This window comes from Ranitomeya imitator, chromosome 1 (assembly GCF_032444005.1).
Source record: "Ranitomeya imitator isolate aRanImi1 chromosome 1, aRanImi1.pri, whole genome shotgun sequence".
NCBI classification, from domain to species: Eukaryota; Metazoa; Chordata; class Amphibia; order Anura; family Dendrobatidae; genus Ranitomeya; species Ranitomeya imitator.
The window spans coordinates 695597161-695612599 of NC_091282.1; the positions used below are offsets into that span (position 1 = coordinate 695597161).

At 44.4% G+C, this 15439-nt stretch overlaps 1 protein-coding gene across 5 annotated transcripts in view; it reads left to right on the top strand.

Moving 5' to 3' along the window:
* The window catches only part of PTGR2 (prostaglandin reductase 2), a 67590-nt gene that overhangs the window by 50421 nt on the left and 1730 nt on the right, over positions 1–15439 (top strand). For 4 of the 5 annotated variants that reach the window (XM_069730806.1, XM_069730786.1, XM_069730822.1 and 1 more), the window contains 2 exons: positions 5574–5661; positions 14599–14638. In XM_069730806.1, coding sequence (XP_069586907.1) covers positions 5574–5661; positions 14599–14638 — 128 coding nt within the window. The remainder of the gene's footprint in view (positions 1–5573; positions 5662–14598; positions 14639–15439) is intronic. The other variant, XM_069730816.1, reaches the window with a different exon arrangement.

Genomic DNA, 15439 nt, shown 5'->3' on the forward strand with positions numbered 1-15439 from the left:
GCAGAGCATATAAGGGGCACAGCATTATAAGGAGCACCTATGGGGCCATAAAGGTGCAGAGCATAAATGGGGCACAGCATTATAAGGAGCATCTATGGGGCCATAATGAAAGGTGCAGAGCATATATGGGGCACAGCATTATAAGGAGCACCTATGGGGCCATAAAGGTGCAGAGCATATATGGGGCACAGCATTATAAGGAGCACCTATGGGGCCATAAAGGTGCAGAGCATATATGGGGCACAGCATTATAAGGAGCACCTATGGGGCCATAAAGGTGCAGAGCATATATGGGGCACAGCATTATAAGGAGCACCTATGGGGCCATAAAGGTGCAGAGCATATATGGGGCACAGCATTATAAGGAGCACCTATGGGGCCATAAAGGTGCAGAGCATATAAGGGGCACAGCATTATAAGGAGCACCTATGGGGCCATAAAGGTGCAGAGCATAAATGGGGCACAGCATTATAAGGAGCACCTATGGGGCCATAATGAAAGGTGCAGAGCATATATGGGGCACAGCATTATAAGGAGCACCTATGGGGCCATAAAGGTGCAGAGCATATATGGGGCACAGCATTATAAGGAGCACCTATGGGGCCATAAAGGTGCAGAGCATATATGGGGCACAGCATTATAAGGAGCACCTATGGGGCCATAAAGGTGCAGAGCATATATGGGGCACAGCATTATAAGGAGCACCTATGGGGCCATAAAGGTGCAGAGCATATATGGGGCACAGCATTATAAGGAGCACCTATGGGGCCATAAAGGTGCAGAGCATATAAGGGGCACAGCATTATAAGGAGCACCTATGGGGCCATAAAGGTGCAGAGCATATAAGGGGCACAGCATTATAAGGAGCACCTATGGGGCCATAAAGGTGCAGAGCATATATGGGGCACAGCATTATAAGGAGCATCTATGGGGCCATAAAGGTGCAGAGCATATAAGGGGCACAGCATTATAAGGAGCATCTATGGGGCCATAAAGGTGCAGAGCATATATGGGGCACAGCATTATAAGGAGCACCTATGGGGCCATAAAGGTGCAGAGCATAAATGGGGCACAGCATTATAAGGAGCACCTATGGGGCCATAAAGGTGCAGAGCATATATGGGGCACAGCATTATAAGGAGCACCTATGGGGCCATAAAGGTGCAGAGCATAAATGGGGCACAGCATTATAAGGAGCATCTATGGGGCCATAATCAAAGGTGCAGAGCATATATGGGGCACAGCATTATAAGGAGCACCTATGGGGCCATAATCAACGGTGCAGAGCATTCTATATAGCACAGTTGTATATGGAGCATCTATGGGGCAATAATGAACGGTATGGAGCATCTATTTTTATTTTTGAAATTCACCGGTAAATGCTGCATTTTCTACCCTAGGCTTATACTCGAGTCAATAAGTTTTCCCAGTTTTTTGTGGCAAAATTAGGGGGGTCGGCTTATACTCGGGTCGGCTTATACTCGAGTATATACGGTAAGTAACATTTCCCACATGTCTACTTTACATCAGCACAACTTTGGAACCAAAATTTTTTTTTGGTAGGGATTTATAAGGATTAAAAGTTGACCAGCAATATCTCATTTTTACAACACCATTTTTTTTTTTTTTAGGGACCACCTCTCATTTGAAGTCACTTTGAGGGGTCTATATGATAGAAAATAACACACATCGCGTTGCTCCGGGGGTCTCAGGGAAGCACGCAGGGTGCCCCCTCCCTGCGCAATGCTTCCCTATATCGCCGGAACACTGGGGGTTAGTGTGCCGGGGGCGGTCCGTGACCGCTCCTGGCACATAGTGCCGGATGTCAGCTGCGATAGGCAGCTGACACCCGGCTGCGCTCCCCCCGTGAGTGCGGCCGATCGCTATGACGTACAATCCCATCGAGGGTCAGATAGGCCCAGGTCACCGCGACGGGATAGTACGTCTAAGGTCAGAAAGGGGTTAACCCTTTACGTGCTTCACAGGAACTGAAACAATGTGGAAGGAAAAAACATTTTACTTCAGAACCAATTTTTTTTTTATTTTCACAAGTGTAAAAAGAGAAAATGAACCACAAAATTTTGTTGTGCAATTTCTCCTGAATACGCCTATACCCCATATGAGGGGGTAAACCACTGTTTGGGTACACGGCAGAGCTTGGAAGAGAAGGACTGGCTAGAATTGAGATCGGACGCCATGTTGCGTTTGGAGAGCCTCTGATGTGCCTAAACAGTGGAAACCCCCCACAAGTGACACAATTTTGGAAACTAGACCCCTTAAGGAACTTATCAAGATGTGTAGTGAGCACTTTAACCCCCCAAGTGCTTCACAGAAGTTTATAACGTAGAACCGTGAATATAATTTTTTTTTTTTTTTTTTACACAAAAATGATCTTTTTGCCCACAAATTCTTATTTTCACAAGGGTAACAGGAGAAATTAGACCACGAAAGTTGTTGTGCAATTTCTCCTGAGTACGCCGATACTCCATATGTGGTGGTAAACCACAGTTTGGGCGCATGGCAGAGCTTGGAAGAGAAGGAGTTCCGTTTGACTTTTTCAATGCAGAATTGGCTGGAATTGAGATCGGACGCCATGTCGCGTTTGGAGAGCCCCTGATGTGCCTAAACAGTAGAAGCCCCCCACAAGTGACCCCATTTTGGAAACTAGACCCCCCCCAAGGAACTTATCTAGATGTATCGTGAGCACTTTGAACCCCCGAGTGCTTCACAGAAATTTATAACGTAGAGCCATTAAAACAAAAAATCCTTTTTTCCTCAAAAATGATTTTTTTAGCCCACAATTTTTTATTTTCCGAAGGGTAACAGGAGAAATTGAACCCCACAAGTTGTTGTCCAGTTTGTCCTAAGTGTGCTGATACCCCATGTGGGGGGGGGGGGGAACCACTGTTTGGGCACACCTCAGGGCTCGGAAAGGAAGTAGTGACGTTTTAAAATGCAGACTGATGGAATGGTCTGCTGGTGTCATGCTGCATTTTCAGAGCCCCTGATGTACCTAAACAGCAGAAACCCCTCACAAGTGACCCCATTTTGGAAACTAGACCCCCAAGGAACATATCTAGATATGTGGTTAGCATTTTGAGCGCCCAAATGCTTCACAGAAGTTTGACGCAGAACCGTGAAAATAAAATCATTTTTTTTCCATAAAAATTATTTTTTAGCCCCCAATTTTTTATATTTTTGCAAGGGTAACAGGAGAAACTGAACCCCAAAAGTTGTTGTCCAATCAGTCCTGAGTACGCTGATGCCCCATCTGTGGGGGTAAACCACTGTTTGGGCGCACGGCAGAGCTCAGAAGGGAAGGAGCACCATTTGACTTTTTGAGCGCAAAATTGGCTGTCGCGTTTGGAGACCCCCTGATGTACATAAAAAGTGGAAACCCCCCAATTCTAACTCCAACCCTAACCCTAATCCCAACCCGATCCATAATCCTAATCGCAACCCTAACCCCAAAACACCCCTAAACCTAATCCCAACCATAACCCTAATCAAAACCCTAAACCCAACACACCCCTAATCCTAATCTTAAACCTAACCCTAATCCCAATAGACCCATAACCCTAATCTCAACTCTAACCCTAACTTTAGCCCTAATCCTAATCCTATCCCTAACTTTAGCCCCAACCCTAACCCTAAGGCTTACGTCACACTAGCAGTATTTGGTCAGTATTTTACATCAGTATTTGTAAGCCAAAACCAGGAGTGGAACAATTAGAGGAAAAGTATAATAGAAACACATGCACCATTTCTGCATTTATCACCCACTCCTGGTTTTGGCTTGAAAATACTGATGTAAAATACTGACCAAATACTGCTAGTGTGACGGCAGCCTTACCCTAACTTTAGCCCAACTCAGTTTCGCCCAACTGTAACCCTAATTGGAAAATGGAAATGTATACATTTTTTATTTTATTATTTTTTCCTAACTAAGGGGGTGATAAAGGGGGGTTATTTACTTTTTTTATTTTGATCACTGTGATGGGATCTATCACAGTGACCAAAATGAAACAAGAGGAAGAATCTTCCTCTGCTGGCCGGCAGATCACGGCGGGCGCACTGTGCATGCTCCCGCCATTTTTTCACCGAAAGAAGACGCCGGCGGCCAGGAGGGGACGCAGGAGGACCCAGGGACACCGGTAAGTATGACAGGGTCCCTGATTCCCCCTATTTCTCTGTCCTCTGATGTGCAATCGCATCAGAGGACAGAGAATGACAGACAAATCGCATTTTTTTTTTTTGCAATTGCAAAAGGGGTCGGTAAAAACCGACCCCAATCATGTTCTTTGGGGTCTCTGCTACCCCCAATGTGTGCGATCACATCAGAGGACAGAAAAATTAAATGGTAAAACACGTTTTTTTTTTGCTGTTGTTGTGGCCGCCGGTAAACTGTTAATTACCGGTGATCGCAACCTGGGAGTCAGTAAAAAACGACCCGAATCATGTCGGGGATAGCAGAGACCTCAGAGAAATCTGACTCTGGGGGGGCCCTATACACTTTTCCCCACAGCGCTTAATTAACGGCGCTGTGATTTAAGTACCCTTAACTACCGCCGTTGAAAGGCGTATCGGCGGTCGTTAAGGGGTTACAACTAGTGTTGAGCATTCCGATACCGCAAGTATCGGGTATCGGCCGATACTTGCGGTATCGGAATTCCGATACCGAGATCCGATACTTTTGTGGTATCGGGTATCGGTATCGGATCAATAGGGATGTGTAAAATAAAGAATTAAAATAAAAAATATTGATATGCTCACCTCTCCGGCGGCCCCTGGACATCACGCTGGTAACCGGCCGGCTTCTTTGTTTAAAATGAGCGCCTTCAGGACCTGCGAATGACATCGCGGGTTCTGATTGGTCGCGTGCCGGTCACATGGGCGGCACGCGACCAATCAGAAGCCGCGACGTCATTCTCATTCACAAAACTCCTAATTCTCGGAATTAAGGACCTGCGAATGACGTCGCGGCTTCTGATTGGTCGCGTGCCGGTCACATGGGCGGCACGTGACCAATCAGAACCCGCGACGTCATTCGCAGGTCCTGAAGGCGCTCATTTTAAACAAAGAAGCTGGCCGGTTACCAGCGTGATGTCCAGGGGCCGCCGGAGAGGTGAGCATATCAATATTTTTTATTTTAATTCTTTATTTTACACATCCCTATGGATCCCAGGGCCTGAAGGAGAGTTTTCTCTCCTTCAGACCCTGGGAACCATGAGAATACCTTCCGATACTTGATGTCCCATTGACTTGTATTGGTATCGGATATCGGTATCGGCGATATCCGATATTTTTCGGGTATCGGCCGATACTATCCGATACTTTCAAGTATCGGACGGTATCGCTCAACACTAGTTACAACCAATGTTGTCGTTCAAAAGTACAACTTGTCCTGTTAAAAGGCAAGCCCTCACATGGCCATATTGATGGAAAAATAAAAAAGTTATGGCTCTGGCAAGAAGGGGAGCAAAAAACAAACGCAAAAAGGAAAAAGGGCTGCGGCGTGAAGGGGTTAATAATGCGCAATTAATAATGTTCTTGCACATTTTTGTTTTTGACAGGGAAAGATTTATAGTCTTGAACTATGCAGATCAACATGAAATGGGTCTTCAACAGCTCAACCAGTGGTTGAGAACAGGAAAATTGAAGGTATGGAAGAGATCAGGTTGGCATTAATTAAATTAATTGAAAAAGAAGTGTTCACAATAATAGAGTCTGGAGATCAGTTATTGAGGTCAGTCATTCTGTGAATTAACAGGTGTGACTCAGGTGGCCCTTATCTAAGGGTGAAGCCAGGACATGTAGATGCGTGTCTCCTGGAAAGCCTGAGAAATATGGGTTGTTCGAGACATTTTTCAGAAGAACAGCGTAGTTTGATAAAAAGTTGCTTGGAGAGGGTAAAACTTATAAAGAAGTGCAGACAATGATCGGCTGTTCAGCTAAAATGATCTCCAATGCTTTATAATGGAAAGCCAGAGAGACGTGGAAGAAAACGGAAGACCGTCCAAATGAAGAATGGCCAGAATGGTAAAGGCTCAGCGAATAATCAACTCCAGGATGATCAGACAGTCTCAAGTCACCTGTGAGGACTGTGACAGAAGACAACTGTGTGACGCTAATCTCTTAAGTTCCTGCAATGTCCCACTGTAAAAAAAAAAAAAAATACATGTACTGAGGCGGATACAATTTACTAAAGAACACATCAACTGGCCTAAAGAGAAATGGAGAAGCAGTTTAGGGTCCAAGGTCCGCAGACCGTTCATCAGACGACCCCCCAAACTCTGCATTCAGCCACAGTACAGTATGAAGACAGTGAAGCATGGTGGTGCAGGCATCATATGGGCATGTGTCTCTTACTATGGGGCCAGACCTATTTACCACATACCGGGGATCATGGGCCAGTTTGCAGATATTATAATACTTGAAGAGGTCATGTATACTTACGCTGAAGAGGATGTGCCCTTGACTTCAGGGTTTCAACAAGACAGGAACCCTGAACACACCAGTAAGTGAGCAAAATCAAAATTGAGGTTATGGAGCGGCCAGCCCGATCCCCAGACCTTAATCCGATAGAACACTTGTGGGGTGACATTAAAAATGCCATTTCTGGGGCAAAGCCAACAAATGCCAAAAAATTGTGTGATGTAGTCCAAGTATCCTGGGCTGGAGTAACAGGGGCCAGAGGTTGGGTGACTCTATGCAACATAGATGTGAAGCAGTTCTAAAAAAAAACTGTGGGTAAATTAGGTTACGGATTCACAGGAATGCTAAATCAACAAAAAAGTACTGTATTTTGCGGATTATAAGACGCACCCAAAATTTGGAGGAGAAAAATGGGCCTTTTTTTTTTTTTTTTTTTTAATAAAATGGTGGTGCTTATTATATACCATGCATCTTATTGCTTACCAGGGGTGGTGGCTGCCGTGAAGCCGGGTCCCAGGGTCGCTGCTGGAGGAGGCAGGAGTGGGGTGATGCTGTAGGCCGCAGGCTGGGATGAGGGGGTGTTCTGATTTGCGGTGCGCCGCTGGGGGTCCCCAGTGCTGTGGGGGCCCTGCCAACATCTTGTGAAAGGCCGGGGCCCTGCAGTTCCATGGTTTCTTGGACGGTGGACTACGGGAAAATGGCCGCTGGGAGGCGGCACATGTGCAGATGGAGATCTCAGCACCAAGATCTGGGAGATGATATGTCAGCGCTGAAAAATATGTGATTGCACTTGTCTGTTTTTCATGGACTGCTAGATTGGAGAAGGAAAATAATTTTTTATTTTTTATCATTAGAGAAAATCTCAGACTCGGATCATTCTCGGATGAAACTGCAATGGAAATCTGACAAAACAATCACTGTGTAAAAAGACGGCTGACTCAGCCCTAAGGCTTAATGCACATATTGTGGATTTGATTGATATTTCCCGTTACATAAGAGCAGAATGTCTACATTTCCTCATCAAAATCCGCATATTTTCCATGCAGATTTTTATTGTAGATTTTCTGAGGGTTTCAGCCTATGTACTGCGTAGTGAAGACAGCAACAAATTCTGCGCAAAGAATCACGCACACAGCTTTTTTTTTTTTCTCACTTTTGTCAAACAGCTGCATTTTTGCAAAATGCAGCATGTCTCTTTTAGGCTATGTGCACATGTTGTGGATTTCCTGCGGATCCACAGCGTTTTTTACCGCGCAGAAACATTACAGATCCGCAAGTGATTTACAGTACAATGTAAATCAATGAAAAAAAAATGCTGTTTCTAATGGTGCAGAAAATTCCACACAAACGCTGCGGATTAACCCCTTCATGACCCAGCCTATTTTGACCTTAAAGACCTTGCCGTTTTTTGCAATTCTGACCAGTGTCCCTTTATGAGGTAATAACTCAGGAACGCTTCAACGGATCCTAGCGGTTCTGAGATTGTTTTTTTCGTGACATATTGGGCTTCATGTTAGTGGTAAATTTAGGTCAATAAATTCTGCGTTTATTTGTGATAAGAAACGGAAATTTGGCGAAAATTTCGCAATTTTCACATTTTGAATTTTTATTCTGTTAAACCAGAGAGATATGTGACACAAAATAGTTAATAAATAACATTTCCCACATGTTTACTTTACATCAGCACAATTTTGGAAACAAAATTTTTTTTTGTTAGGAAGTTATAAGGGTTAAAATTTGACCAGCGATTTGTCATTTTTACAACGAAATTTACAAAACCATTTTTTTTAGGGACCACCTCACATTTGAAGTCAGTTTGAGGGGTCTATATGGCTGAAAATACCCAAAAGTGACACCATTCTAAAAACTGCACCCCTCAAGGTACTCAAAACCACATTCAAGAAGTTTATTAACCCTTCAGGTGCTTCACAGCAGCAGAAGCAACATGGAAGGAAAAAATGAACATTTAACTTTTTAGTCACAAAAATTATCTTTTAGCAACAATTTTTTTATTTTCCCAATGGTAAAAGGAGAAACTGAACCACGAAAGTTGTTGTCCAATTTGTCCTGAGTACGCTGATACCTCATATGTGGGGGTAAACCACTGTTTGGGCGCACGGCAGGGCTTGGAAGGGAAGGAGCGCCATTTGACTTTTTGAATCAAAAATTGGCTCCACTCTTTAGCGGACACCATGTCACGTTTGGAGAGCCCCCGTGTGCCTAAAAATTGGAGCTCCCCCACAAGTGACCCCATTTTGGAAACTAGACGCCCCAAGGAACTTATCTAGATGCATAGTGAGCACTTTGAACCCCCAGGTGCTTCACAAATTAATCCGTAAAAATGAAAAAGTACTTTTTTTTCACAAAAAAATTCTTTTAGCCTCAATTTTTTCATTTTCACATGGGCAACAGGATAAAATGGATCCTAAAATGTGTTGGGCAATTTCTCCTGAGTACACCAATACCTCACATGTGGGGGTAAACCACTGTTTGGGCACATGGTAAGGCTCGGAAGGGAAGGAGCGCCATTTGACTTTTTGAATGAAAAATTATTTCCATCGTTAGCGGACACCATGTCGCGTTTGGAGAGCTCCTGTGTGCCTAAACATTGGCGCTCCCCCACAAGTGACCCCATTTTGGAAACTAGACCCCCCAAGGAACTTATTTAGATGCCTAGTGAGCACTTTAAACCCTCAGGTGCTTCACAAATTGATCTGTAAAAATGAAAAAGTACTTTTTTTTCACAAAAAAATTCTTTTCGCCTCAATTTTTTTCATTTTCACATGGGCAGTAGGGTAAAATGGATCATAAAATTTGTTGGGCAATTTCTCCCGAGTACGTCGATACCTCATATGTGGGGGTAAACCACTGTTTGGGCACTCGGCAGGGCTCGGAAGGGAAGGCGCGCCATTTGACTTTTTGAATGGAAAATTGGCTCCAATTGTTAGCGGACACCATGTCGCGTTTGGAGAGCCCCTGTGTGCCTAAACATTGGAGCTCCCCCACAAGTGACCCCATTTTGGAAACTAGACCCCCCAAGGAACTTATCTAGATGCATATTGAGCACTTTAAACCCCCAGGTGCTTCACAGAAGTTTATAACGCAGAGCCATGAAAATAAAAAATAATTTTTCTTTCCTCAAAAATGATCTTTTAGCCTGCAATTTTTTATTTTCCCAAGGGTAACAGGAGAAATTTGACCCCAAAAGTTGTTGTCCAGTTTCTCCTGAGTACGATGATACCCCATATGTGGGGGTAAATCACTGTTTGGGCACATGCCGGGGCTCGGAAGTGAAGTAGTGACGTTTTGAAATGCAGACTTTGATGGAATGCTCTGCGGGCGTCACGTTGCGTTTGCAGAGCCCCTGATGTGCCTAAACATTGGAGCTCCCCCACAAGTGACCCCATTTTGGAAACTAGACCCCCCAAGGAACTTATCTAGATGCATATTGAGCACTTTAAACCCCCAGGTGCTTCACAGAAGTTTATAACGCAGAGCCATGAAAATAAAAAATAATTTTTCTTTCCTCAAAAATGATTTTTTAGCCTGGAATTTCCTATTTTGCCAAGGATAATAGGAGAAATTGGACCCCAAATATTGTTGTCCTGTTTGTCCTGAGTACGCAGATACCCAATATGTGGGGGTAAACCACTGTTTGGGCGCACGGCAGGGCTCGGAAGGGATGGCACGCCATTTGGCTTTTTAAATGGAAAATTAGCTCCAATCATTAGCGGACACCATGTCACGTTTGGAGAGCCCCTGTGTGCCTAAACATTGGAGATCCCCCAGAAATGACACCATTTTGGAAACTAGACCCCCAAAGGAACTAATCTAGATGTGTGGTGAGGACTTTGAACCCCCAAGTGCTTCACAGAAGTTTATAATGCAGAGCCATGAAAAAAAAAAAAAAATTATTTTCTCAAAAATGATCTTTTAGCCTGCAATTTTTTATTTTCCCAAGGGTAACAGGAGAAATTTGACCCCAAAAGTTGTTGTCCAGTTTCTCCTGAGTACGCTGATACCCCATATGTGGGGGTAAATCACTGTTTGGGCACATGCCGGGGCTCGGAAGTGAAGTAGTGACGTTTTGAAATGCAGACTTTGATGGAATGCTCTGTGGGCGTCACGTTGCGTTTGCAGAGCCCCTGATGTGGCTTAACAGTAAAAACCCCCCACAAGTGACCCCATTTTGGAAACTAGACCCCCAAAGGAACTTATCTAGATGTGTGGTGAGCACTTTGAACCCCCAAGTGCTTCATAGAAGTTTATAATGCAGAGCCGTGAAAATAATAAATACGTTTTCTTTCCTCAAAAATAATTATTTAGCCCAGAATTTTTTATTTTCCCAAGGGTTACAGAAGAAACTGGACCCCAAAAGTTGTTGTCCAGTTTCTCCTGAGTACGCTGATACCCCATATGTGGGGGTAAATCACTGTTTGGGCACATGCCGGGGCTCGGAAGTGAAGTAGTGACGTTTTGAAATGCAGACTTTGATGGAATGCTCTGTGGGCGTCACGTTGCGTTTGCAGAGCCCCTGATGTGGCTTAACAGTAGAAACCCCCCACAAGTGACCCCATTTTGGAAACTAGACCCCCAAAGGAACTTATCTAGATGTGTGGTGAGCACTTTGAACCCCCAAGTGCTTCATAGAAGTTTATAATGCAGAGCCGTGAAAATAATAAATACGTTTTCTTTCCTCAAAAATAATTATTTAGCCCAGAATTTTTTATTTTCCCAAGGGTTACAGAAGAAACTGGACCCCAAAAGTTGTTGTCCAGTTTCTCCTGAGTACGCTGATACCCCATATGTGGGGGTAAATCACTGTTTGGGCACATGCCGGGGCTTGGAATTGAAGTAGTGACGTTTTGAAATGCAGACTTTGATGGAATGCTCTGCGGGCGTCACGTTGCGTTTGCAGAGCCCCTGATGTGCCTAAACAGTAGAAACCCCCCACAAGTGACCCCATTTTGGAAACTAGACCCCGAAAGGAACTTATCTAGATATGTGGTGAGCACTTTGAACCCCCAAGTGCTTCACAGACGTTTACAACGCAGAGCCGTGAAAATAAAAAATCATTTTTCTTTCCTCAAAAATTATGTTTTAGCAAGCATTTTTTTTGATTCACAAGGGTAACAGGAGAAATTGGACCCCAGTAATTGTTGCGCAGTTTGTCCTGAGTATGCTGGTACCCCATATGTGGGGGTAAACCACTGTTTGGGCACACGTCAGGGCTCGGAAGTGAGGGAGCACCATTTGACTTTTTGAATACGAGATTGGCTGGAATCAATGGTGGCGCCATGTTGCGTTTGGAGACCCCTGATGTGCCTAAACAGTGGTAACCCCTCAATTCTACCTCCAACACTAACCCCAACACACCCCTAACCCTAATCCCAACTGTAGCCATAACCCTAAACACAACCCTAACCGCAACACACCCCTAACCACAACCCAAACCCCAACACACCCCTAACCATAACCACAACCCTAATTCCAACCCTAACCCTATGTGCCCACGTTGCGGATTCGTGTGAGATATTTTCGCACCATTTTTGAAAAATCCGCGGGTAAAAGGCACTGCGTTTTACCTGCGGATTTTCCGCGGATTTCCAGTGTTTTTTGTGCGGATTTCACCTGCGGATTCCTATTGAGGAACAGGTGTAAAACGCTGCGGAATCCGCACAAAGAATTGACATGCTGCGGAAAATACAACGCAGCGTTTCCGCGTGGTATTTTCTGCACCATGGGCACAGCGGATTTCGTTTCCATATGTTTACATGGTACTGTAAACCTGATGGAACACTGCTGCGAATCCGCAGCCAAATCCGCACCGTGTGCACATAGCCTAATTCTAAAGGTATGTGCACACGCTGCGGAAAACGCTGCGGATCCGCAGCAGTTTCCCATGAGTTTACAGTTCAATGTAAACCTACGGGAAACAAAAATCGCTGTGCCCATGCTGCGGAAAAACTGCACGGAAACGCAGCGGTTTACATTCCGCAGCATGTCACTTCTTTGTGCGGATTCCGCAGCGGTTTTACAACTGCTCAAATAGAAAATCGCAGTTGTAAAACCGCAGTGAAATGCGCAGAAAAACCGCGGTAAATCCGCCATAAATCCGCAGCGGTTTAGCACTGCGGATTTATCAAATCCGCAGCGGAAAAATCCGCAGAGGACCAGAATACGTGTGCACATACCGAAACCCTAGCCCTAACCCTACCCCTAGCCCTAACCCTAGCCCTAACCCTACCCCTACCCCTACCCCTAACCCTATTCTAACATTAGTGGAAAAAAAAAATTTCTTTATTTTTTTATTGTCCCTACCTATGGGGGTGACAAAGGGGGGGGTCATTTATTATTTTTTTTATTTTGATCACTGAGATATAATCTATCTCAGTGATCAAAATGCACTTTGGAACGAATCTGCCGGCCGGCAGATTCGGCGGGCGCACTGCGCATGCGCCCGCCATTTTGGAAGATGGCGGCGCCCAGGGAGAAGACGGACGGGACCCCGGCTGGATCGGTAAGTATGATGGGGTGGGGGGGACCACGGGGGGGGGGGGGGGGGGGGGATCGGAGCACGGGGGGGGGGGGGGGAATCGGAGTGCGGGAGGGGTGGAACGGAGCACGGGGGGCGTGGAACGGAGTGCAGGGGGGGTGATTGGAGCACGGGGGGAGCGGACAAGAGCACGGGGGGGAGCGGAGCACTGGACGGAGGGGAGCCGGAGCAGTGTACCGGCCAGATCGGAGGGCTGGGGGGGCGATCGGAGGGGTGGGGTGGGGGCACACTAGTATTTCCAGCCATGGCCGATGATATTTCAGCATCGGCCATGGCTGGATTGTAATATTTCACCCGTTATAATGGGTGAAATATTACAAATCGCTCTGATTGGCAGTTTCACTTTCAACAGCCAATCAGAGCGATCGTAGCCACGAGGGGGTGAAGCCACCCCCCCTGGGCTAAACTACCACTCCCCCTGTCCCTGCAGATCGGGTGAAATGGGAGTTAACCCTTTCACCCGATCTGCAGGGACGCGATCTTTCCATGACGCCGCATAGGCGTCATGGGTCGGAATGGCACCGACTTTCATGACGCCTACGTGGCGTCATGGGTCGGGAAGGGGTTAAAAGAAGTAGCATGTCACTACTTTTGTGCATATCTGCAGCGTTTTTGTACCCATTCCATTATAGAAATCCACACAAAAAACGCATCAAATCCGCACCTGCGTTTTCTGTCAAGAGATGCAGAATCTGCATCGTGTGCACATAGCCTTAAGGGTATGTGCACACGTCAGGATTTCTTGCAGAAATTTTTCTGACAAAAACCGGAGATTTCTGCCAGAAATCCGCATGTGTTTTTACCGCAATTTTGACGCGTTTTTTGTGCGTTTTTTCCCAAATGCATAGCATTGCGGGAAAAACACAGAAAATCCGCAAAAATAATGAACATGCTCATTTTTTTACCGCGGTGCGTTTTTTTCGCGGAAAAAAACGCATCCATGTGCACAAAACATGCAGAATGCATTCTAAATGATAGAATGCATAATGTATGCGTTTTTAATGAGTTTTTATAGCGTTTTAGCGTGAAAAAACGCGAAAAAACCTGTACGTGTGCACATGGCCTAAGTGTGTTTTTTTTTCCTCCAGCATTTTCAACCAATTGAATACAATGGATAGTGCAATAAAATGCTGGAAAAAACCACAAGTATCAGGTTTTGGTGCCAAAATCTTTTGAAGTTGAATCAGAATTTTTTTTACGTATTAAACTTTATCAGCATGTACAAGAGACAAATTAAAAAAAAAATTGCAGGAAAAAAAACTGCAACATGTGAACATCACCTAAAAGTGATCATATCTGGTAATTGTGTAGATTTGGGTTAAGAGTGGAAATAACAAATGGTGTGGGCACAATACACTTTTTTTTTAAGCTGATTCCCGCTGTCGTATTTTCCCCAGTGCACACTTCCCGTCCTCTTGAAATATTATGTAACGCTGAGTCTGTTCTTGTTACCAAGCTGTTCTAATGGAAACGTGAAGAACAAAGCCACATGAGGCCATAGTGTTCCTGTTATCCGTGTTGCTTTTTGTCTTTTTTTTTCTTGTTTTACTTTGTTTTTCCATATATTTTTACTAATATGGTGCTGTCTTCTCATGTATCCTACACAGGTTAAAGAAACTGTTGTACAAGGAATTGAGAACACTGCAGGTAAAAACATACCGGTATTTATATTTTATTCATAATATTTACATTTAGAGAAAAAAAAAAATATATAATATATATATATATATATATATATATTTTTTTTTTTATTAGCATAAAGTGATCTTAGGGTGACCTGCTGCTGGGACCCCCAGAGATCAATGCAGCAGGAAGTGTTCAGTTACCACGTAGCACCACCTTCAGGGGAAACTGAGCATTACACAGTAATCACTAAAATCAATAAGATTGCATAAATCCGAGCATGGTCTCTCCTCAATCCTGGGCTCCAATGAGGCTCCCGATTTTAATTTTCCTATAATGAGCCATTTGACATGAAAATTTGATGTAATAAAATCTAAATGCACAGAGACTAGGTAAACTCCTTGGAAAAGACCACAGGGCTGCAAAGCAAGAATACTGACCACTGATCCTCTGCCGCGTATATGGATGGCGGGAAATGCCTTTCTTGCGTATAAAAGTCTGACGTCAGTGTTTTTGATCTGAGATTCATCAGTATTTGATCCATAGGTCAGCATTTAATCGGAAAAAGCAGTATATTTTACTTAAGCGTCTTGTAAGCATATTCTTTCCCCTTTTTAAGTTATGGGGCAACTTGGGAGTTTTTTTTTTTTTAGCAATGAAAACAACAAAGTGATCTATTGTAGGCAGAAACTCTCCAAAAAAAAAACGACCAGGGGTCTTTTTTTTTTTACTATTCCATTTCCACTTCTTCTATTTTTAAGTATGAAATATCTTCCAAGCGGAAACCGCCTGGACAATGGTCAAGTCACGTCTTTTAACTGCTTG